Source organism: Microcaecilia unicolor, chromosome 2 (genome assembly GCF_901765095.1).
Source record: "Microcaecilia unicolor chromosome 2, aMicUni1.1, whole genome shotgun sequence".
Classification (NCBI taxonomy): Eukaryota; Metazoa; Chordata; class Amphibia; order Gymnophiona; family Siphonopidae; genus Microcaecilia; species Microcaecilia unicolor.
Window position 1 is genome coordinate 559,372,788 of NC_044032.1, and position 24,031 is coordinate 559,396,818.

A 24,031-nucleotide genomic window follows, 5' to 3' on the forward strand; every position below is an offset into this window, starting at 1 on the left:
AGGATTTATCAGCGTTTTTGGAACAGTCTAATGATGGGATTTTTGAAAGGCGAACTCTTCTTGTCTCATTGGTTTTCGAACAAGATTTAAATATGATAAAAAAATTGTACTTTAGAAATGTTGCTAAACCATTTTATGGTGAAAAACTTTGGATATTTCCAGATGTCGTGAAGGTCACTCAGGAAAGACGACGAGCCTTCTTGGCAATGAGAGACAAAGTTAAAGCTTTAGGAGCCAGTTTTTTACTGGCATATCCCTGCAAATGTCAAATACGATATCTTGATAATAAGTATTTTTTTTTAGATCCAGAACATTTGAGATCATTTATAGAGTTGAAGAAAGTGAACAAATAGACCCAGTGTTAAGTTAGATTCTCTAATTCACAGTATATATATACGCGATGTAACCCAGGCCATATACCTTTAAATTTACTTTAGTTATAGACTTCTTTTATATTTTCCTGCCCCCTGATCTTTAAAATTTTTGTGGTCTAAGAAAGAATTGAATTGTTTTATTTCCTTTGATAATACTTCAGTGTGATTTTCTTTTCTGTTTTTATTAACAAGATGTAATGCTTGTGATTGAGGGTTAAAACTTATAAAAAAAAAAAAAAAAAAAAGCTGGTCAGGTCCGATTTCCTTGCCTAACTCTGGGCACCAGACTTACACCTGCTGAAACCTGGTGCAAATGCTGGCGCCCAAGTTAGGCGTGATGAGCTGTATTCTGTAACTTTGTGTGTAACTTTCCCTCCCGTGGCCACAACCCCTTTTGGGAGATGCACTATAGGAGTTAGGTGCTCTTCCTTATAGAATAGCACGTGGCCAGATGCGTGCGCAAATTTGAGTGCCAGTTAACATCAATAATTGGTTGTTCGCACCCAATTATTGATGGTTACGAGCTCGTTAGCCAATTACTTTGCACACATATCTCGGCAGCGTGCCCGAATTTGGGTGACATATATAGAAGCCTGGGAATTGTTTTCACTACTAGTCCATATACAACCAAAATAAAGCATATCCAGTTGTCATGTTTTTGTAATTCCCCCTCCCAACAGAACACCCCACCCACCCTACCTCAGCCCTGGTGGTGGTAATGTTCAAAACAATTGAACAGGGTGAACAAACATATCACATTGCACAGTCATATGTGTCTGATAAGTATTCAATAACATTCTTTTTGCTCTATGTGGCAAATAGTCCCAATGTTATCCCCATACTTTCAGAAAAGTTCATTTATTAGGTGTACTCTTGGTTGGTGAAGTCTTCCCAAATAGTAACAAATTATAAATAACAATATGCCACCGAATCACACTTTGAGGGGGGAAGGGGGGGGTCCATTGATCCGATTTAACTAAAATACACTTTTTTGGCAACCGGAAATGACTTCCAGAGAAAGAACTTCTCACACTTATCACAGACCTTCAAGGGAGCTAAGATCTCCAAATAATACAGTATGTGGTGAAGCTGGCATGCACGCTCCTAGCAGCTTATATAGAAAATCAGGCAATTTATTCCTAAAGCTTTGCATTAATAGGCACATCCAAAAGGTATTTATCCAAGAATCTGTCCTCTAGAGTAATGCGTCTTAACCCGGGCCTTGGGACATACCCTGCTATTTGGTTTTCAGGATATCCACAGTGAATGCATGAGATAGATTTGCATAAAAAGGAGGCAGTGCATGCAAATCTATCTCATGCATATTCATTTTGGTATCCTGAAAACCCAGCTTGACTGGGTTGAGAAACATTGTTCTAGAATAAATTTCTCACTCATACATGACTTGCCTATATGAGAAATTCAGCATCTCAAAAACAGAATTTGTACTGAGTTTCTTGAAGGGCGACAATCTCAGTAAGTGAGAATATATGCTTTATTCCTTCCATGGCTTGTTCTGAAGTCATATAAACAAGTAATCCTTCCCCTCATTTGGAAATTGGTAGTCCAGTGGGACTCACATCTGTAAATAAGGTGTGATAAAACCTGGATACTGTGAATCTATTGGTATTATTGAACTGTAAACTGTCATCCAAAAAACAAATGGGCAGGCGACCTACAAGATCCAATGCAGGCAGTAAAGCAGGAGATCAATGATAATAAAAGGTACAAATTTACTCACCACATAAAAGCACATATACATAAATAGTTAAAAGCCCTTCACACAGCCATGTTTCGCCTTCTCAAGGGCTGCATCAGGGGCTGATAAGAATTATGAATAGACACATAAAAAACAAGTTAGTATAAATCATGAATACAAATAAATATATACAATAAATGAATAATTAAAAAGCATAAACCACAAACTTCAGCTAAAAACATGTATAAAAAACTTGAAAACATAGTGTAACCTACTAAAAACGCCTTATATTCTCACAATCCCTCCCACCTCCCCTTGGAGTTGTCTCCTTTCTTATTTTTACTTTTTTGTTGTAGTATAAAACTGAGGAGACCATGCTCTCATGGTGGGCGGGAGGGCACTCACATATGCATGATGGAGTATGTCTCGTGCTCCACAAAACTCTACTTATGTTAATCATAAGTCTAGGACTGGGCGATGCAGGTCAGAATCATCCCATTTCTGAGAATATAAGGCCTGCTGTCCTCTGAGAATACCTGCTACAGGTAAGTATCTTCGCTTTACGGGTTGCCAACCGTGAATTGTTTCTTTGCAAGGCTTGCTTAATTGCAAAGAAGTGTGTCGTAATTCAGTGGATTCATCGAGATACCCCAGCAGTTTCATTATGGAGAAATCTTAGGCATGAGCGCCTGTGAATGGAAAAGTTTTTTCAGCTGGAGCGAAGGCAATTTGCAGATTTCTTAATATTTGGGATCCTTTTTTGAATCCACCAAATATGCGTTTGCGTAGTACTGTACTCTTAAATTCTGTTCAAGTTGGACAGTCTTGGTGACTTACCTTTTTTATACTGTATGGGTGGGGGGAAGGGGGTGGGATGTGCTGAGCTGTGGTTGGGGGAGGGAGACAGTTTTATAAAGTTTGTTGTGAAATTCGGGTTTCTAGTGATCAATTGTAAATTTGAAAAATTTATTTTTATAATGCCATGCCTGTATTGGTTTCCTCATTTCAATAAAAATGATTTTCATTAAAACAGGTAGCTGGGGTATTCTGGTATAACAGCAACAGAAGCAGGTGTCACCTTGTAGATTAACCAGTTTACAAAGGCATGAGCTTTCCAGGACTAGACTGCAGTTCATCAAATGCATGCAAATTTTTGTCAGCAGATTGTCAGTGCAGAGACCAAAGATACATTTTGGGCTAGTTTCTATATACGGCATCTGAAAATTTTGCATGGAAAACAAATACACCTAGGCGTATTCTGTAAAGTGCACCTAAATTTTATAGAATAGGCTTAAATTTCCACACGATATGTAGAATAACACCGAGCGCTTCTCCACACAACCAAATTTAGTCGCAGCCATTTATGCCATGTTTTACTTGGCGTAAATCTTGACGCCTAAATTAGGTGCAAAGCATATGTATTCTATAACAATGCACATAGATTTTAGAAACACCACGCCCCACTCATGGCCACACCCCCTTTTCAACTATGCGACTTAGAATTTATGCACACCATGTTGTGTGTGTAAAACTTAAAGCACTGATTAGCTAGTTAACCAATTAAGTTATGCGCATTGTTATACAATATGCTTTGATTTCTGCACGGAAATTTAGACGCCATAGAATCCCTGGGTTAGCCTGTGGTCCTGGCAGGCAGTTTTGAATGGGAAGCTATCTGTGTAGTTTTCCTTTTAAAGTCTAGCTACATGGTTCAGTGATACACGGGCTGTTTGAAAATTTGCTTTCTTCATGGTGATCTCTCTTTCGCACACAAATAAACCATACTGTATCTGTTTTGTATGTTTCATATGGTCCCTTACCCTTGGATGAAGGCATCAATCACTTTAGGATAATTACAGTTGGCGACACTGGAGCAGGGAAACACTGGAGTGACCATGAAGTCAGAGCCCTGATTCACATCTGGTCAGATGAGACAATACAAAAACAGCTAGAAGGAGCAACCAGAAACAAAGAAATATTTGAAGAGATTGCAAACAGACTGATGGAGTTTGGAATAGACAGAGACTGGAAGCAGTGTCGAACAAAGTACAAAAACCTGAAATATGAGTATCATGCACTGCAAAAAGAAAACAGTCAGCTTAGCAATCCGAGGAGATTTATGAAGTTCTATGAGGATGTGGACTGCATTTTGAGAAGACAACCACCAACTGCCCCTAGCCAGATAAGCAAAGTCCCTAACTCGAGCTTTGCTCCAAGTAGCAGCAGCAGCAGTGAGGAGACACAGCAGGTGGACTGCACACTACATTTAGGATCGCACTGTACAGGTAAAAGAAGTGAAGGGGGGAAAAGACCCATTTAAAATTTCCCTTTCTATAGCTATGTTAAGCTTGCAATAAGAGTTGTATTGCATTCAAGTACACACCAATGGTTAAAACGCTTTCAAAATGTTCACTACTGCCAATAAGCCATAATTCTGAAAAGGTTGCCGAAATTTGGGTGTCAGGATGTGGCGCACTAAGTGTGAATTCTATATTGGCAATTACATAGGTAATTGCTGTTATAGAAAACTAGAGTAAGGGAGTATTTATGCACCAAAATATAGGCGCAGCCACTTATGCCATATCAATGACTGGTGACCGTGATTAAATGTTGCAGTTGTGCACTTAGACAGTATTGTAGAACCTTACTGGCCGATATTCAAAACTGTTTAACTGACCAGGAATGGCTCCTGGCTGGTTAAATAGCACTTCGCCGGCTAAGCGCTAATATTCAGTGTGAGATAATTGGCTATTGTGAAGAAAGAGTGTGTTTTAAGCCTTTAAATGTATTTGATATTTTCTTATTTTAATTATGTCCTGAAGTGTATTTCTCCTATTTGACCAGCAGGTGGTGTTTCTTTGCTGTAAAGCTGTTATAGGGAACTGAATGTTCTTTTTCTTTAACACAAGTAGGAAGCAAGCAGCAGTATACTTTCAAATGTTGTTGACTGGGCTCTGATTGGCCTAGGAGCTCAATTCCTTTAGAGTGTACTGATTTTGCCTTCAGTCTTAGCCAGGAAGAAAGAGAGACAGATCTCTTTGCTGAGGCTGGGTGAATTATATGTCCTGATCTTCCCAGGTACTGTTTAGCCAGTATGTAAATGTTTAGTTAGTGTTATAATTGATCCATATTTCAGTTACCTGTTATTGTTTGCCAATTGCACATGTTTGTCCACTGTTCCAGTTTCTGAGAATAAATACAATTGTTTGTTTGGTCTGTCTGTCTGGACTGACAAAGAATCCTGGTGGTTTGTGTGTTGGGTCTGGGAACTGTGGGAGAACAGGGAGTAACCTAGAAATCACTGGGGATAACTGGAGAGTGGGAGACTCGCCCAGAGGCAGTTGTGACCCAGTCGGTGGGAGGAGGTTGCTAGCGTAGAGCACAAGCGGCAGGTGCACGTGGATCTGAGCTGTGCTGTGGATAGACCCTCTAAGTGGCTGTGGGGTAACCCCAGGCGGGTGGCTAGGCATTTAATGACAGTTATCTTCACTGAATATTAGCGCATATTGGCTAACCGGCTATATCACACAATATCACCAGCTAGCTGCGAATATCAGCGCTTGGTCGGCTAAGTTTAGCGGCCAAATCGGGCTGCCTACATAGCAGGCCTGTCATTGGTCGCTATAAGCTTAACTAGCCAGTGCTGAATACTGACTGGTTAAGTTTAAGCCGGCCAAACAACCTTGGGTATTCAATGCCGTTTGCTGGCAACAGCCTGCCTTTGAATATCCAGGCTCAGCACCGATTGCGCTCCTGTGGGCGGAATATCGGCCAGTTAGTGCATAAGTGCTGGTCGTGCCCCAGACCCACCCATGCCCCTCCCTCGTCCACCAGCCCCTTGCAGTTATGCGCTATAGATTTTCCAAGCCAAGAAGACCTTTTACTAAAATGTGGCAAAATGTGGGCTTAGCACTTTCTAATAGGGGAGTTTTCCTCACGCTAAGCCCAGATTTTACACAGCATTTTTTAGGGCTTTCTTAAAATTTGCAGGTCATATGCTAATGTTCCCATTAATGCGCAGAACCTGCACAAAATTAACACAGGAGTACTTACTGTCTTTTATTTAGGAGGCGCTAAGGGCTTCTGTGTTAACCATACGTTATCCAATCAGCGCATGCAAATCATAACATACTAGCTTCCACTCTTACCCTAAGACATGCCCCCCTCTGAAAATATTTTTAAAAAATTGGTAATGCACAGGTTAGTGCGTGCAAACAGGTAAAATGCAGCAAAATGCTTTAACGCGTTTCTGTGTAACCTGTTTGTGTGCACTATGTGTTAAAGGCTTAACACTCTTTATTTATTTTATTATTTATTTTTATTTATTGTATTTGTATCCCACATTTTCCCACCTCTTTGCAGGCTCAACGTGGCTTACAATTCATCATGGATAATGGTAATGAGAAGAGAATATACATTTGGTGTTACAGAAGGATTTTGGGTTGCATGGTAATGGTAATATAACAGAAGGCATTATTAACATTTCTGGATATATGTGGGAGTTTCACATGTTTTGATCTTTGTGATATATCTTGTTGAAGAGATGGGTCTTTAGTAGTTTACGGAAATTGGTCAGTTCATAGGTCGCTTTTAGGTTGCATGGCAATGCGTTCCAGAATTGCGTGCTCATATAGGAAAAGGTTGATGCATGCATTAATTTATATTTTAGACCTTTACAGTTGGGGGACATGAAGATTAAGGAATGTGTGAGATGAATTTTTAGCATTCCTGGGTGGTAGGTCTATCAGGTCTGACATGTAGGCTGGGGCATCGCCATGGATGATTTTATGTACTAGGGTACATACTTTGAACGTGATGTGTTCTTTGAGTGGGAGCCAGTGTAGCTTCTCTCGTAGGGGTTTTGCACTTTCGTATTTTGATTTTCCAAATACGAGTCTGGCTGCCGTGTTCTGGACTGTTTGAAGTTTTTTGAGTATTTGCTCTTTGCAGCCAGCGTAGAGTGAGTTGCAGTAGTCTAGATGACTGAGTACTAATGATTGTACCAGTTTACGGAAGACGGTCCTTGGGATGAATGGTCTTACTCTTTTAAATTTCCACATTGAGTGGAACATCTTTTTGGTTGTGCTTTTCGCGTGATTCTCAGGTGTTAGGTGCCGATCAATGGTAACTCCAAGAATTTTCAGGGTTTCTGAAATTGGTAGATTCAGTTTTGGTGTATTGATAGTGGTAAATTTGCTCGTGTTGTGTTGAGAGGTGAGTATTAGGCATTGGGTTTTTTCTGCGTTGAGTTTTAACTGAAAGGCATCTGCCCAGGAATTCATGATATATAGACTTTGGTTGATGTCATTGGAAATTTCTTTTAGGTCTTGTTTGAATGGGATGTAGATCGTTACATCATCAGCGTAGATGTATGGGTTGAGGTTTTGGTTTGATAGTAGTTTGGCCAATGGTGTCATCATTAGGTTGAATATAGTCGGTGAAAGGGGAGATCCCTGTGGAACTCCACATTCAAGTGTCCATGTGGCTGATGTAATCGAATTTGATGTCACTTGATATGAGCGTGTTGTTAGGAATCCTTTAAACCAATTAAGAATGTTGCCTCCGATACCGAAGTATTCAAGGATGTGTAGTAGGATTCCATGATCAACCATGTCGAAGGCGCTTGACATGTCGAATTGTAGAAGTAATATATTCTTGCCGGTTGCAATCGTTTGTTTGAATTTCGTCATGAGCGTAACTAGTACTGTTTCAGTACTGTGATTAGAGCGAAATCCTGACTGGGAGTCGTGTAGTATTGAGAACTTGTTTAGATAGTCTGTGAGTTGTTTGGTTACCATCCCTTCTGTTAATTTGGTTATTAAGGTAAACAGGTAAAATGCAGCAAAATGCTTTAACGCATTTCTGCGTAACCTGTTTGCGTGCGCTAACTATGTATTAAAGGCTTAACATTCTTTAGTAAAAAGGGCACCTAAGTTTCTACAACAGTGACTAAGTACTAGTGCCAATTCCAATCAGCAGCTAGTTTGGCAATTAACTTACCCCCCCCCCCCCCCTTGTACAAAGCTATGCTAGTGGCTGCCGGTGTGGTAATCTGACACAGCCCATTCAAAATGGATGCGCTGTGTGAATGGGCTTTGTCGGGATTACTGCGCAGCTTTGAAAAAGGGGGTTTAATGTGCGTAACTGGCGCTCTTCTCTAACCTGCACATACTAAGCATGAGATTGTGTGCAGAAGATTATAGAATGAGGGGGTTACTGTTCTGGAGTCCTGAAACTAAAGGATCATATGTCACATCTTTGTTTCATATACAGTAGGCAAAGTGAGGAAATGAGAGGAAAAAAATCAAGGAAATCAGTCCTTAGTGGTCCATTCCATTTATTCCAAATGCAACACAGAAATGGTGCAATCAGAGGTATGATCTGACACAGGCCGTATTTTGGCACAACTGCCTCTGTCAGAAGTCCAGTCTTCTTTCTGTGTCACTATCAGGTTTATTTTCGAAACAGAAGGGCGCCCATCTTTCGAAACAAATTGGCAGCTAAGGCCCGGAACCGAATGGCATAATCTCCAATGGTCTGGGATCCCTGTCGTAAATTCAGTAGCTCTGTGGCTGCTGAATTGTCCTTGCCAGTATCCTCAAACATCTGGCGAAAGTGGATCAGAAACTCTGCCAGGTTATTCAGTATAGGCTCATTCCTCTTCCAAATATGGGAGGCCCAGGCAAGGACAGGGCCAATAAGGAGGGAAGTAACATAGGCCAACTTGGACCTATTAGACACATAGTCTCAGGCTTATAACTCAAACACAATCTGGCACTGATTCAGAAATCCCCAGCATATTTTGGGGTTGCAATCAGATCGAGGAGGTGGAGCAACACAGATCCCCCCACCACTAGGGAGACCAGACGGTTCATGTTCTGAAACAGGGGGTGCGGCTGCCACTGGCTCTGCAACAGCTCTTGCATCTTGTCCATCCAATGGTTTACCGTTTGAACAGCCCTAGATAGTTGCTGTAATTGAAGGGCAAGCTGCTGTAACAGCTGTAAGGCTGGTGATTCCATTGAGCTCACGGCCTTTGCATGCTGTGATGATTTGGGGTGGTGAGCTCTTGGACCACAGCCAAAGGCCCAACTGCAGCAGACAGGTAAGGCGAAAGCAAAGGAGACAAAGCAGATCTCAACTGCTAAGAGGGACTGGATCTCAGGCCTCGGCAATGCTGGAACTCGGGAACAGGCAAGGCTGGAACTCGGGAGCAATGAGAAGTAAAGGAACAGAAAGAGGATCTAGGCCTCCATAAAATACGCCCAGACCCTTGAAGTCACATGGATGCGCCCCTAGGAGTTTGCGCCACAGGCCGATAAAGTGAGGGCTGCAGGGTTCACACATGCCCTAGGAGGGCGGAGCTCAGTGATGGAAGGCGAGACACCATCCAGCGGTGGGCCAGAACTGAGGGGGGAGCATTGGGCCAGAGGAGTCACAGTAAGGCCATGATACACCTCACGTTGAGTACTGTGTTCATTTCTGGTTGGCGCATTTCAAAAAAGATATAGTGGAATTAGAAAAGGTTCAAACAAGAGCGACCAAAATGAAAAAGGGGATGGAACTCTTCCCATATGAGGAAAGGCTAAAGAGGTTAGGGCACTTCAGCTTGGAAAAGAGATGGTTGAGGGGGGATATGACTGAGGTCTATAAAATCTTGAGTGGTGTAGAACGGGTAGAAGTGAATCAATTTTTCATTCTTTCAAAAAGTACAAAGACCTGGGGACACTCAATGAAATTATATGGAAATACTTTTAAAACAAATAGGAAGAAATATTTTTTCACTCAAAGAATAGTTAAGCTCTGGAATTCGCTGCCGAAGGATGTGGTAACAGTGATTACCATATCTGGGTTTAAAAAACATTTGGACAAGTTCCTGGAGGAAAAGTCTATAGTCTGTTATTGAGATGGATATAGGGGAAGCCACTGCTTGCCCTGGAATTGGTAGCATGGAATGTTGCTACTAAATTGAGTTTCTGCCATGTACTTGTGACCTGGCTTGGCCACTGTTGGAAACAGGATACTGGGCTAGATGGACCATTGGTCTGACCCAGTATGGCTATTCTTATGCTCTTGTTCTCATGTTCAGTTGTGCCAAAACATGGTCCGTGTTGGGTCATACTTCTGATTGCATCATATCTGTTGCATTTGGAAGAAATGGAATGGACCACTAAGGACTGATTTCCTTGTTTTTTTTTTCCCTCTCCTCACTTTGCTTACTGTGTACATTACGTAACCATGAGGAATTTTTTTTCTCCTTTTTTGCATTGTCACTTCTTCATTTGTAAGATTAACACAGACAGGAAGCAATGTTATTGAGCTTGTCTCAGCTCTGGGGTTCCTAAGCATTGCAGTGTGTATGAGTGTCTGTGTTGAAAATCTGAGAAGGTGTATCTTTTATAAAGACAACCTAGGCAATTATGTGCTTTTATAAAGACGCACCCAGAACAGGCCCCAATAGCCTGCAGCTTCAAACTCACATATTTACACCTGCTCTGAAGATGGTGTAAAGCAGTCTGTCCACAAAATAGCTGGCTTTGAGTTTGGCAGTTAGTTCTAATAGTCAGTGGCACTAACTGGTTAAGTGCTACTGAATATCAGTGGCTAGTCCCAAACAAGTGATTTAACCAGCCCGGAGCCTGTCTTGGCTGGTTAAATCGCTTTGAACTTCAACCGGAGACATTTTATTTTCCACATATAAGTTCAAGCCTTACTCCCAAATTGCCCCCCCAACAGGTCAAACATGTGAATCCAGGGCATACGGACATAAATTTAGGTTTATAACTCAGGCAACTGTGTAAAAGCTCTTAGGGCCGATATTCAGCCAGCGGGAGGCAGGCCAACTACGTCCCACAGTTGGCACTGACCCTGGATATTCAATGCTGGACAGGGCTGCCGAGAGACTGAGCTGGGCCCGGGGCAGGGCCGCCCCTCCCAGGACTGTTGCCAATGCCCCCCCCCCCCCCCCCCCACCCCACACAGCTATAAATACCTTGGCTGATCCTCTTTATTTTTGTATCCTATAGAGTATTTCATCCTAAAAAGTGTGTTTCTTTTCAAAACCATCAGGAAGCGACATCTCCGTGAGCACAGCAGACAAGATGTACACCTCGGGCCTTAAGAGGAAAGCACTGGATAATGGTAGGACATGATGCACTATTTCACTTCAAGGTGATCATTCCTGCAAGGTATATTCATTTTCACTCCAAATTTGTCTTTAGGTGAAGGTAGCAAGACTTGTTTTCAGATATATCAGTGAAAGGAGGAAGAGCAAAAGTGGAACTGGTCTTCAGCTCTCATCTCTTTAGTTCTGCCTACCCTTACACACACCTGTCTCTTACCCTCCCTCCCCCCATACATCCCTTTAGAAATGATACCCTGCCTCTCACTATCCACTCATTCCTCACCAGCTGATTTGCTAGTCCTCCTCCTCCTGTTACCCTCCCCCTCCCCCCCCCCCCCCAGCAGTGTTGCCAGGTGGGCGGTTTTACCGCCCAATTGGGCGGTTTTCCGCGACCCGCCGCGGGAAATTTTTGCCCGCGGCGGGTTGCGGTTTTTTGGGCTGGTTTTTGTGCTTCGGGCGGTTTTTTTAGGTGGCTTTTTCGGCCGCGGTGGGCGGGGTTAGTGACGTTTTTGGGCGGGGTTAGTGACGTGGGAGGCGGGGTTAGTGACGTGGGAGGCGGGGTTAGTGACGTGGGAGGCGGGGTTAGTGACGTGGGAGGCGGGGTTAGTGATGGGGAAGGCGGGGCCGATGACGGCGGGGGCGGGGCGGGGTTGATGACGGCGGGGGCGGGGTGATGACGCGGGGGCGGGGGTGTCAGGGGCGGGGTTTGAGTTTGGGCGGGTTTTGGGCTGGATTTTGGGCTCCTTTAGGCTGGAAAAATATTTTCCACCTGGCAACCCTGCCCCCCAGCTGATTCTCCACTTGCTGCCAGCATGAGGAGGAGGAGAGGGATATTGGTGGTGCACTGGACTGCATCTACTTCCTCTGAAATCATCAATCTACTGCTGTATTGCATTCTGAAGTGTGTGAGACACTATTGTTTAACCTGTTTTTTTTATTTGTGCCTCTCCAGCCTGCCCCCTTTCCATTATTGGGATACTAGCCGTTAAGCCCGTTAAAACGGGCAAGATTTTTTTTTTTTGCAAAATATGATAATTCTCACCTCACAGAGACAGATCGTGTGTATGTGTGTAAGTGAGGGGGGTAACTGGGAGTGTGGGATCGAGTGTGTGTGAGTCAGAATGACAGGGGTGGGGTTGAGCTGCATCAGTGTGTGTGTCTGTGAGACAGACAGTGTGTGTGTGAGAGTGACGGGGGGCGGGAGTGGCAAAGTTGTAGAGATTGTGTGTATGTGTCAGAATGAGAGGGGGGCGGGGTGGTGAAGTGGTAGGGGTTGTGGGGGGGTTTGGTGTGTGGTTTATAGGTGTGCCGTATCAGTGTGACATTGACAGAGGGGTGGCGGGGCTGGCAAACTGGAAGGCTGCATGAGTGTGTGTCACAGAGACAGATCTTGTGTATGTGTGTGAGAGAGGGGGTGGTAACTGGGAGTGTGGGAGCGAGTGTGTGTCAGAATGACAGAGGGGGGGGTTGCAAAGTCATAGAGGGGGTGTTCCTTGCCTCTGTCGGAGGGGGGGGAGGTTAGCAGACAGAGCTAATGTGTCAGCTTGTGTGTGTGTGAACGATTGTGTCTGTGAATGACCGGGGGGGGGGGGGTGTAGACGAAGGGGTACTCCTCTCTCTCTCTCTTTAACTGGTGTCCTCCCCTTGCTGTGCTGGTGAATGATTTTTCTCCTATCGCAATTTCTCTCCAACCCTCCCTCCCCTTTAGTTACACCTCCTTCAGATATGCAGAAAAGAAAAAATAATCTTTCTCCCTTGTTCTGCTGCCCTGTGAATAAAATATTAACCTGACAGGCTGGAAAAAACTCAGAGACCGGTTTTCTCCTTCACCGAGCTTTCTTTTCAGGTTTTCGCTGGGGGGGGGGGGGGGGGGGGGGGAACGGTACCACCGTTGTTGTCGGTGTCTCTTGTGGTTGGGGTCTCTGAGGATGAGGGGCGGGACGGACGTTCTTCGGCGGTGCTGGCATCGGAGGGGGGGCAGGGTTGCGTCGGCATCGTGTTACTTTGTTTTGGGTGTTGCGGCCCTCATGGGGAGGGTAGCGGCGTCTCGTCTTGTGGGTGTGCCTCCGTGTGAAAGCGCTGATGCCTGCTCTCATGTCAGTGCTGGGGGCCTGATACAGAGGGGGGCGGGAGCAGCAGCGGCGACGACGACATCCGGGATGGGTGGGTTGGAGGTTGGTGCGCTGGCGATGTTTGTTCTTTTTAACTTCCCAGGCTCCAGCGGCAATGGCAGCGTGCCCGACTCCGTTTCCCTCTCTGTTCCGCCCTCTGACGTCATCACGTCGACGCGAGGGCGGGACAGAGAGGGAAGTTTCTACTGCGCATTTGCAGGTGAGTCGGTCACTTGCCATTTATATGTTTGATGACCATTATCTCAGTTTAGCTCCACCCACTGCCTGCCCTGGAAGCTGAAGTCGTAGAATGTAGGACATAAATTTTGTTTTTTGCGGTGCTTGTCACAGGCACGCACTAAAGGAGTGTGCTTAAGGAGCGGATGTGCTCCTTAGTGCGCTTCTTTGTGTGCCCCGAGGGCACTTTGAGCCTTGCCCTTTTCTTTCCTGGCCCAACATGTCCTCAGTTTGGCATTTTTGTTGCCAGCCCTATACAAACTGTTTCTGATTCACAGTCATTGGGATTGTTCCCTGACCAGTTTGCTAATTATTTTTTTGTGGAAGGTAATGATACTAAGACTTCCAGTCCATCCTCTTCTAGTCGAGATTCAGTGATCTCTACTTACTCGGTACTTTGTCCATCTTCTGCTAGGACTGATGTGTTCAACAGGCATCTTTCACCTCATTTAATATTCCTCCTGCTTTCTCTGTGAAGAAAATAATGACAGCTATCAAGTTTATGACATCTAATGATCCTCTTCCTTCCAAAATGATTTTCAGAGTTTCTTCTTCCATGCTTTCGTTCAGTGGTCATCTGTAATGTAGCTGCTGAATATGTTCCTGTCTTTATGAATGTGGCAGTTATCCTTCCTAGGATAAATAAATAAACTCTGGATAACTCACTGCGATCCAGTTATCAACTAATTTCAAAACTATCAATTATTTATAAGCTTGTTGAAAAAATATTTGCTTTACAGTAAATCAGATGTTTTGGAAACGGTTAATGTTTTTCATCTCTGGCAGCTTGGCTTCAGACCAGTGCTTAATTAGCTCTGGTGGGGTTAATAGATCACATTAGGGTGATAATTGAGGCCCTAATGCTTAAAGTTCACCATGCTTGCAACATTTGATTTAGACAAGCTGTAGCCAGTCTAGTACACACGTTATTCAGTGTCTAATGCACAAAGGGGTTCTTCTTCATTTTTACAGTTTGCGGTAGCAGCTACCAATAATCCTATGCAAATGTATTACAATGAGTTCATTTACAGGAGCATTCTGTGTGATGCACAAACGCTCAAAATGTTTCGGCGGGTTTGGAGCTGCCGTTGTATGAGGGCGACTTCTCGGTGGAGCACTCTGCTTGCATTTTTTAATAGTATCTGCACGTGTGTGTGAAATGTGCCAAGTGTGTGGTATATTATATATGTGTGTGTGTGTCCCACACATAACAGTAGTGTTAAAAAGTCGTTGTGGAAAAAAAAAGGAAACGCCTGACGTCACTGGACACACATCTACGATGTAGTTGTCGCCTTTTTCTTCCCTGGGCATAGGTAGAACATCAATGCTTTCTGCAAAACTGTTCTTTGCATGTGCTAGGTGCTTTCTTTATCGAGTCACTAATATCCGTGCATCTCATTTGCCTGCGATTTCCTTTGAGCATCGATAGCTGTTTCAAAATTGGTAATTTCAACTACGGTTATAGACGCACTTGGTATTTAATGGTGACTTTTGAGCATTGGGGCCTTGCAGTGAGAAAAATATCCTGATGCTTTCCTTAGATTTAAGTTTGGCCTTTGACTTAATAGATCATGTTCTCTTATTAAAGACTTAAGAGATAAATATGCAAATCTCAGTGTCCTTATTTTAAATTACTCTGCTTATTTAGCAAAGACAGTTTAGGGAGTAGTTTTATTTTAACAGTTAAAGACACTCTTACACTTGCACAAGCTAACATTTAAAAGCATTGTTCAAAAATACCTCACTAGAAGATCAGACCAAATATATTCCACATGTTAAAAAAGGCAGAAGGAAAACCAAAGGGCAGCTGGTATGGTTAAAAAGTGAGGTGGAGGCTATTAGAGCTAAAAGAATATCCTTCAGAAAATGGAAGAAGGGTCAGACTTAAGATAGTAGGAAACAGTATATGAAATGGCAAGTCAAATGCAAAGCACTGATAAGGAAGGCAAATAGGGATTTTGAAAGATTGCCTTGGAGGTAAAAACACATAATAAGAACTTTTTTTGATATATTAGAAGCAAGAAGCCAGTAAAAGAATCAGTTGGACTGCTGGATGACCAAGGGGTAAAAGGGGCACTCAGGGAGGACAAGGCCATAGTAGAGAGACTAAATGAATTCTTTGCTTTGGTCTTCGCTGAGGAAGATGTGGGGGAGATACCGGTGCCAGAAATGGTATTTAATGGAGATGAGTTGGAAGAAGTGAAATAAATCTCTGTAAACCTGGAAGATGTAATGGGGTAATTTGACAAACTAAAGAGTAGCAAATCGCTTGAACAGGATGGTATACATCCCAGAATATTAGATTAGAACTGAAAAATGAACATGCAGAGCTATTAATAATATGTAATTTATTTTTAAAAACAAGCTTGGTTCGAGAAGATTGGAGTGTGGCCAATGTAACGCCAATTTTTAAAAAGCATTTCAGAGATGACCTGGGAAATTACTGACCAGTAAGCTTGAAATTGGTGCTAGGCAAAATGGTTGAGACTATTATAGAGAACAAAATTTAGTGAACATATACATAGGTATGGATTAACGGGACAAACCCAACATGGATTTAGCCAAGGGAAATTTTACTTCACCAATCTGCTATATTGCTTTGAAGGGGTGATGAATAAACATGTGGACAGAGGTGAGCTGTTTGATATTGCGTATTTGGATTTTCAGAAGGCATTTTACAAAGTACCTCATGAATGACTCTTGAGGAAATTAGAAAGTCATGGGATAAAAGGCAATGTCCTGTTGTGGATTAAGAACTAGTTAAAAGATAGAAAACAGAGAGCAGAGTTGAATGGTCAATATTCTGAATGGAGAAGGGTAAATAGTGAGGTTCCCCAGGGGTCTGTGCTGGCACCTCTGCTTTTTAACATATTTATAAAGGATCTGGAAATGGGAACAACAGGTGAGGTAATTAAATTTGCTGATAACACAAAGTTGTTAAATCACAAGAGGGTTATGAAAAATTGCAGGAGGAACTTAAGAGATTGGAAGACTGGGCATCCAAATGGCAGATAACATATGTGAGCAAGGGATGAGGAACCTAAACTATAGCTATGAGATGCAAGATTCCATGCTAGGAGTTTCCGCCCAGGAAAATGATTTAGATATCACCACTGATGACACACATTGAAACCTTCTGCTCGGTGTGCAGTGAGAGCTAAGAAAGCAAATAGAATGTTAGGAATTATTTTATTTATTGCATTTGTATCCCACATTTTCCCACCATATGGCAGGTTCAATGTGGCTTACATATTGCTAAAAAGGCAGTTACAAAATTTGTAGAAGTCTAGTACATAATGCAGAAGTATAATAAACGCTTAGGTTGATATATTAACATATTGAGCCTGCAAATAGGTGGGAAAATGTGGGGGTACAAATGTAACAAATAAATATTGTGAGAGAGGTTAATATTATTGTTTTCCATTTCTGAGCTTTTTGTGATGTAGGGTGGTGTGGGATTAGACAGATCCTGGGGGGAAAGACATTGAAAAGATGTGTTTTCAGTTTTGTTTTGTTTTTTTGAATTGTAGGTAGTTTTCTGTGAATTTCAGTTCTTTGGGTAGTGAGTTCCAAAGTTGTATGCCTATAAAGGAGAGGCTGGTGGCATGTGAAGATTTGTATTTTATACCTTTGCAATTGGGGTAGTGAAGGGTTAGGTAGGTTCTTGCTGTTCTTATGAAGGAAAGGAATGAAGAACAAAACAGAGAATATTATAATGCCTTTGTATTGCGCCATGGTGCAACCGCACCTTGAATATTGTGTGCGATTTTGGTCGCCACATCTCCAAAAAGGTATAGCAGGATTAGAAATGGTGCAGAGATGGGTGACAAAAATGACAAAGGGGATGCTTTGACTTTCCTATGAGGAAAGACTAAAGAGATTAGGGTCTCTTTAGGCTCTTCATCTTGGAGAAGAGACAAATAAGAATAGTTAAGCTGTGGAACTCAGTGCCAGAGGATGTGGTTAGCATATCTGGGTTTAAAAAAAGGTTTGGACAAGTTCCTGGAGGAAAAGTCCATATGATATTGAGACAGACATGGGGGAAGCCACTGCTTGCCCTGGGATTGGTAGCATGGAATGTTGCTACTATTTGGGTTTCTGCCAGGTACTTGTGACCTGGATTGATCACTGTTGAAAGCAGGATACTGAGCTAGATGGACCAATGGTCTGACACAGTATGGCTATTCTTATGTTCTTATGAGGGGATATGTTGTAGATGTCCATAAAATACTGAATAGAGTGGTACAGTTTGCTTCAGGACGTGATAATGCTAGCTTCCGACAGTGGGCAGCCAAAGGGGTGCTATATTTACAGCATCTTTTGGAGCCTGGGGGGTCAGTTGGCTCATTGGAAGGATCTGCTAGCTAGAGGGATAGTGGAACAGTGGGATCTCTTCACTTATAGACAACTACAGCATTATGTCTCTACCTTAGATCCCGTCAGATTAGCTTTCTCTTTACACTCTCTTGTAAGTTTTTTTTTTTTTTAGCCTTTCCAGGATGGTGGTTTATCTGTTTTCATGCTCCATCGAGCACTAAGGGAACGCTCTTCAGTTCTGAATTGGGCAGAGATCAGGGATCGTTGGGGTCAGGATTTGGGTGTTACTCCCGATTCTCTGGACTTTGGGATGCTAATTCGTCATATCCCTGTGGTTACAAGAGTACCTGCTCAAGGCCGGGGGTTTGGATACTCCCATCTGTCAAAAATGTCATCAGGGGGTTAATTCTTTTTATCATGCTTTTTGGAGCTGTGCTAAAATCCAACACTTTTGGCGTGTTCTGCTATGTTTTATGGGGTCATTGTTTAATCACATCACCAATAGGTTTACTTTTGGACAATTATGATGATTTTCTTATTCCCAATCTTACCAGGCCCTTTTACTTCTGAAGGCAGGGGCATTGGGTAAGAGAGTTATTTTGGGGGCATGGCTCAGTTTAAACTACTTTTTCAAGTTTCACTTCACCTGTTACAAGCAATCATACTGGAGTAGGACAATACAGGTTATTTAGCATAAAGGCATGTAGGTCTTTTTTTCGTGTGCAGTGTACAAATGACAGTCACATTAACAAATATAAGATACTTTTTAAAATATTTATAATTTTACAAACATATATCAAGAACGAATAAAGCAAAATATTCCTTACATAACAACACAATATAAGCAATTGTTTCCAGTTACCTGGAAGGAAGAGGAAAAACAAATTCTATTATAAGGAATATTTACAAACATACCACAGTAATAAAGAAAAGGAGAGAACATGTGAGGGAAGGAGTAAAAGAAAATTAAGTCAGCAGGAGCTCTTCATTAACTAGAAACAATTCAGAAAAAAATATTTGAAGAAATTTGTAACAAACATTCCGGCTACATATTTAAAGCAAGAGTTAATTTATAGAAGAGGATGGTATTGGTACCGGGGGTTTTGTTACCTCAAGAAAATTTTTAAATTAAGCAAGATCTGTAAAATCGTATGGTTGAGCATCTATCAAAAACGTTTACATAGAAATTGCAGGAAAAATGACCCTCCAAGTGCCAAAAGCTGTGGCTCGAATGCTGAAAAAGCCTTCTGCCTAAGCTGAGTGGTTCCCAGAGGTCAGGAAAAATAAGTTTCTGTCCCAGAGATTTCACATCTCTATGATGAAAATATAATCTTAGGACCAAATTCTTATGTGGCTCCAATGCAAAGGAGACAAGGAGAGTTGCCTCCAATATAATAGGCTCGGAGACTTCCAGAAAACTGGACAAATCAAAACTAGCCATGGTTCCTTCTCTTCTCTCCCCTAACTGGTCAGTGGCATGCCCAGTGTGTTTTTACTAGCAAAAAAGGTGCCAGTACTCAAATGCTAAGGCCACCCTTCAGGGATGAGGTGATCACTGATGGAGCCATCCCACAATAGCCAGGCCCCCTGCAACCAGTCACAGAATCTATGACAAGGCAGAATTGGTGTGCAGAGCCTGAGCTCTTTCATTAAAACTTGGGGTCCATGGGTCAATTTTAGCAGACAGTGGAAAATGTGCCGGTACTCAGTACCCCCTCAAAAAAAGCCCTGGGTATGCCAGTCTATATAAGTTCTCACAAGATGTGGCAAAGAATCTTGGGGAATTTGGAGAGCTTCCATCAGATATTTTTTTAAATATATCAGTTGGTGTCAATACAGGTGATTTAGGAAAGTTGAGAATATCAGATTTAAATGACGCTCTTTGTTTAAGGCTTCCAACTTCCTTAACTAATGAAGCTTGACCTTCCTTCAAAGTTCTCAATTCCTGCTCAAATTTATGTACTTCTGCTCCCTGTTGTACCAATTACTCCTTCTGCTTTTCCACCTGCGACCTCAGCGTTTCTTGGCCTGAATTAAATTTGAGGCATATTTTCAAAGCACTTAGCCTTCCAAAGTTCCATAGGTTTCTATGGAACTTTGGAAGGCTAAGCGCTTTGAAAATATGCCTCCCTTTGTCTAAACATAGTATCCCCCACAGTTCCTCCAATGTAGCTTTACCAAACCTTCCTACACTTGATACAAAGCTCTTCTCCTGAAGCAGTCTTTTGAGGCTGACTAGGCTCTAAATGACCATCCAATGCTTAACCTACAACTTCACTACCTCCAACTGCACCAGGGCTCTCAGCTGCCTCACCTAAGGGGTGTATTCTGAGTCTGGATGGAATCTTGTGAACCTTGGGGCTCAAGGTTGCATTCAAGGCGCTCTGTGCGAGGGCTTCCTCCTCTAGCGCTGGTCCAGAGGATTTGATGCCGGGGACAGAGACTGCTATATAGCAGACCAACACCTAATCCAGAGGGTAAGTATGGGTTTCCCCCTTGCGCTTAACCATGTTCTTCCAGCACGACTCACACCAACAGTCCCAAAGCTCAGCATCCTGCTTCTATGCTGCAGCTATCTTGACTCCTCACCCCAAGATAATACTTTTTATTGAACTAACAATACATTTGTTGCCTAGCTTGTGGGAGTTATATTCTCTATATCAGGTCAGGATAAAGTAATAACTGAAACAAGGGAATACAGTTCTTGAAAAACAGTTGAAGTATACTGAATTAGCCTATTAAAAAGGGATCACAATACTTTTTTTATTAACATTGAATTCTGCACATTCAGGCTAGTAGTTACTAAGCTGTGGCAAAATCTCACAATTTACTGCAGCTCAATTTACCATGCAATATCACTAACCTATGATACATCAGTACCACAGGTTAGTAACTTGCACAGTAAATATAAATTTGGATTCCTGGTTGTAGCAACGCAAAGATAGTAGGCCACAAGTTGGACCTGCTGTCTTTTACATGGAGGGGCATAATTGAATGGGGCCAGCCATCTATATGGGCGGCCATCTCTAAGGCCGGCCCCGGAAAGCGCCATACCCGACCGTATTATCGAAACAAGATGGCCAGCCAAATCTCAGCATTTGGGCCAGCCTTAGAGATCGCCGGCGTTAGAGATGGCCACCATTGGTGTTTGCCGATATTGGAAACTAATGGCGGCCATCTCAAACCCGGCCAAATCCAAGCCATTTGGTCATGGGAGGAGCCAGCATTTTTAGTGCAGTGGTCCCCCTCACATGCCAGGACACCAACCGGGCACCCTAGGGGGCACTGCAGTGGACTTCACAAATTGCTCCCAGGTGCATATCTCCCTTACCTTGTGTGCTGAACCCCCCCAAACCCACTACCCACAACTGTACAACACTACCATAGCCCTTATGCGTGAAGAGGGGCACACCTACATGTGGGTACAGTGGGTTTCGAGTGGGTTTTGGAGGGCTCACATTTACCACCACCAGTGTAACAGGTAGGGGGGGATGGGCCTGGGTTTGCCTGCCTGAAGTGCACTGCAGTACGCACTAAAAACTGCTCCCGGGGACCTGCATAGTGCTGTGATGGAGCTGGGTATGACATTTGAGGCTGGCACAAAAATGTTTCTATTTTTTGGGGGGTGAGAGGGGGTTGGTGATGTTTTTATCTACCCCTCTCTAGACCCCCGCAGGACCCTTCCACACGGAGGTGTACAGAGGGTTTGTTCTTCTAAGATCTTTTTAACCGCCTCCCTGAATTCCAGTGACACCCCTTCCCATGGGTATCGGCGCTGGGGAGGCATCAGAAGGCGCAGTTCAAATCTAATTCCCATGACCACAGCTTTCGGTCTACTTGGATCTAAGTGAATCTTTGGCCATTTATGTTCCCACATAAATTCTATAAAATATCTATAAAACTGTTTCAGTGAGAAATCTTACTTATGTGTGTGTGTTATTTTGTAAAACAGATGGAAGATAGAGAATAAATTGAAATAAAGACAGGAATAGTTTAGTTACAGAAATAGTCTTTTTATTCTTACCGAAATCAGGCTTTATTCTGGTACATTCAGTGGACAGATTCTGGGTCCAACCGGCCAGAGCCCTGCTCCCTAGGATGCGTTGGGGATTCGTTCCAACGAGGGCTCTGATGCACCCTCCTTATATACAATCTGGTCCCCATACAAGTCTATGGAAAGGGACTTTTTTTTTCTCTAATCTTGCTTCATCTCTGAGTTACACTTGACCGCAGATCAGTTGCCCACCTGCCCCTCCTCTCAAAGATTGCTTCATAGTGCCAGTTTCAACACTTTTAAAACCTCTTGCTTAATCCTAAGAGAGAGATCTGTGTCTTTATATCTTGTGATACTGGGAGCCATTTTATAAAGACAATCTCCATCTTAAGAACCAAACTTTTTACCATTTTTGTCATTTATTTCCTCATCTTAAGTGTTACACTCAATTTGAAAGTTGTACCAGGTTTCATTAAGACTCACCAAGCAGTCCTGCTCTTGCAGGTTCTCTGCTATAAGGCCATCAGCTGGTTATTAGGCCTAGTTAGTGCTTTTCAGCTGGTTTGAGCTGTGTAGCTTGGCCCACCACCATTCCAGTGGATGAGTCTCAAGCTAGAACACATATTAACAGTGACCACTGGGGGAGTAAGGGGAGGTGATCCCCCGATTCCCTGCCGTGGTCATCTGGTCAGTTGGGGCACTTTTTTGAGGCTTGTTCCTAAAAATAAATGGACCAAGTAAAGCCGGCCAAGTGCTCGTCAGAGCCGGCCTTCTTTTTTCCACTATCGGCCGAAGCCGGCCATCTCGTAACGATGCCCCCGTCCCGCCTTTGGTACCCTGCCGACACGCCCCCTTGAACTTTGGCCGGCCCTGCGACGGAAAGCAGTTGAAGCCGTCCAAAATCGGCTTTCAATTATACTGATTTGGCCGGTACTAAACTGTATTTTAGGACAAATAATGCACAATTGTGCCATTTAAATGTGCAATATTCAGTAAAAATCATGTTAGTCACTTAGAGCCAGATACACAAAAGTCCTGGAAAGAATCCATCTGCATTTCCAAATCGATAAAAATTTACCGATTTAGAAACACAAAGGGATTCACAAAGAGAATCGCATGCAAATGAGCTGCGTGTATGAAAGCAGTACATTTACCCTTTTTTTTTTTTTTTTTTGCAAGCACAAAAGTACTTTTTTTTTGGATGGGCATACTTGTGTTGGGGCTCCCTGCCTCCTGCTGCTGGGAAAAAGTGGGAAAAACCTCTCTGCTGCTCTCCTGTGAGGAATCAGCATCAGGGCTTGGTTCCACCCCCAGCTGTTCCTGCTGCTTCCTTCTATTGGCCGGCTGACATCCTAGAACGCCCATCTCCTTGAAGATGGACTCTCATTGGCTGGCTGCTGCCCCAACTCCTCCTCCCTGCAGGACTTCCCTGATGACATCACTTTAGAGCTGTGAACTGATTGGATCCAAACTTCCTGGTGTCCCCCTCCACAGAGAGGGACTAAACCAATTGGACAGCATCAGCATGGGATATCCCGCCCACTCACTACTGGAACACCAAGAAATTCGGATCCAATCAGTTCACAGCTCTAAAGTGGTGTCATCAGGGAAGCCCTGCAGGGTGGAGGAGCTGGGACAGCTGCCAGCCAATGAGAGTCCAGGGAGATGGGCATTCTAGGATCTCAGCCGGCCAATAGAAGAAGCAGCAGGAACAGCTGGGGGTGGAACCAAGCCCTGAGTGTTTCCCACAGATGCTGTTTGATGGACCCTTGTCTTCCATGCATTTTTGGTAAGTCACCATTACTTTTATGCTTTACACTTTGGTACTGCCACCCCCCCCCCCCCCCCCAAAATTTCTTGCAAGTAAAATGTCATTTGAAAAAGAAACACGGCACGGTTTTCATACATGGCTTTCATACATGCAAAGAAGCTGCGTGTAAGCTGGTGTACTTTTTTTTGTGTGCTCCATCTTCCCTGCCTTGTTTTTCCCTTTCTCCTACTTGCAGTAATGAAGAACCTGCAGGTCCAGACTTCCCGTTAAAATTTCCGCGGTAAAGATAGGGGCTGCTTTTGTGAATGGAGTCGGAAACAGTAGTGCATCTCATCGCATTGCATGCACATTATAATAGTAATTAGCTTATTATAATAGCTTTGCATTCCGTTTTCGTTAGCTGC

General features: G+C 43.2%; 1 protein-coding gene across 6 annotated transcripts in view; it reads left to right on the forward strand.

The window, feature by feature from the left end:
- The window catches only part of LOC115461542 (multifunctional protein ADE2), a 192,274-nt gene that overhangs the window by 101,939 nt on the left and 66,304 nt on the right, over positions 1 to 24,031 (forward strand). For all 6 annotated transcript variants that reach the window (XM_030191416.1, XM_030191419.1, XM_030191418.1 and 3 more), the window contains 2 exons: positions 3,906 to 4,358; positions 11,143 to 11,214. In XM_030191416.1, the coding sequence (XP_030047276.1) occupies positions 3,906 to 4,358; positions 11,143 to 11,214 (525 nt within the window). The remainder of the gene's footprint in view (positions 1 to 3,905; positions 4,359 to 11,142; positions 11,215 to 24,031) is intronic.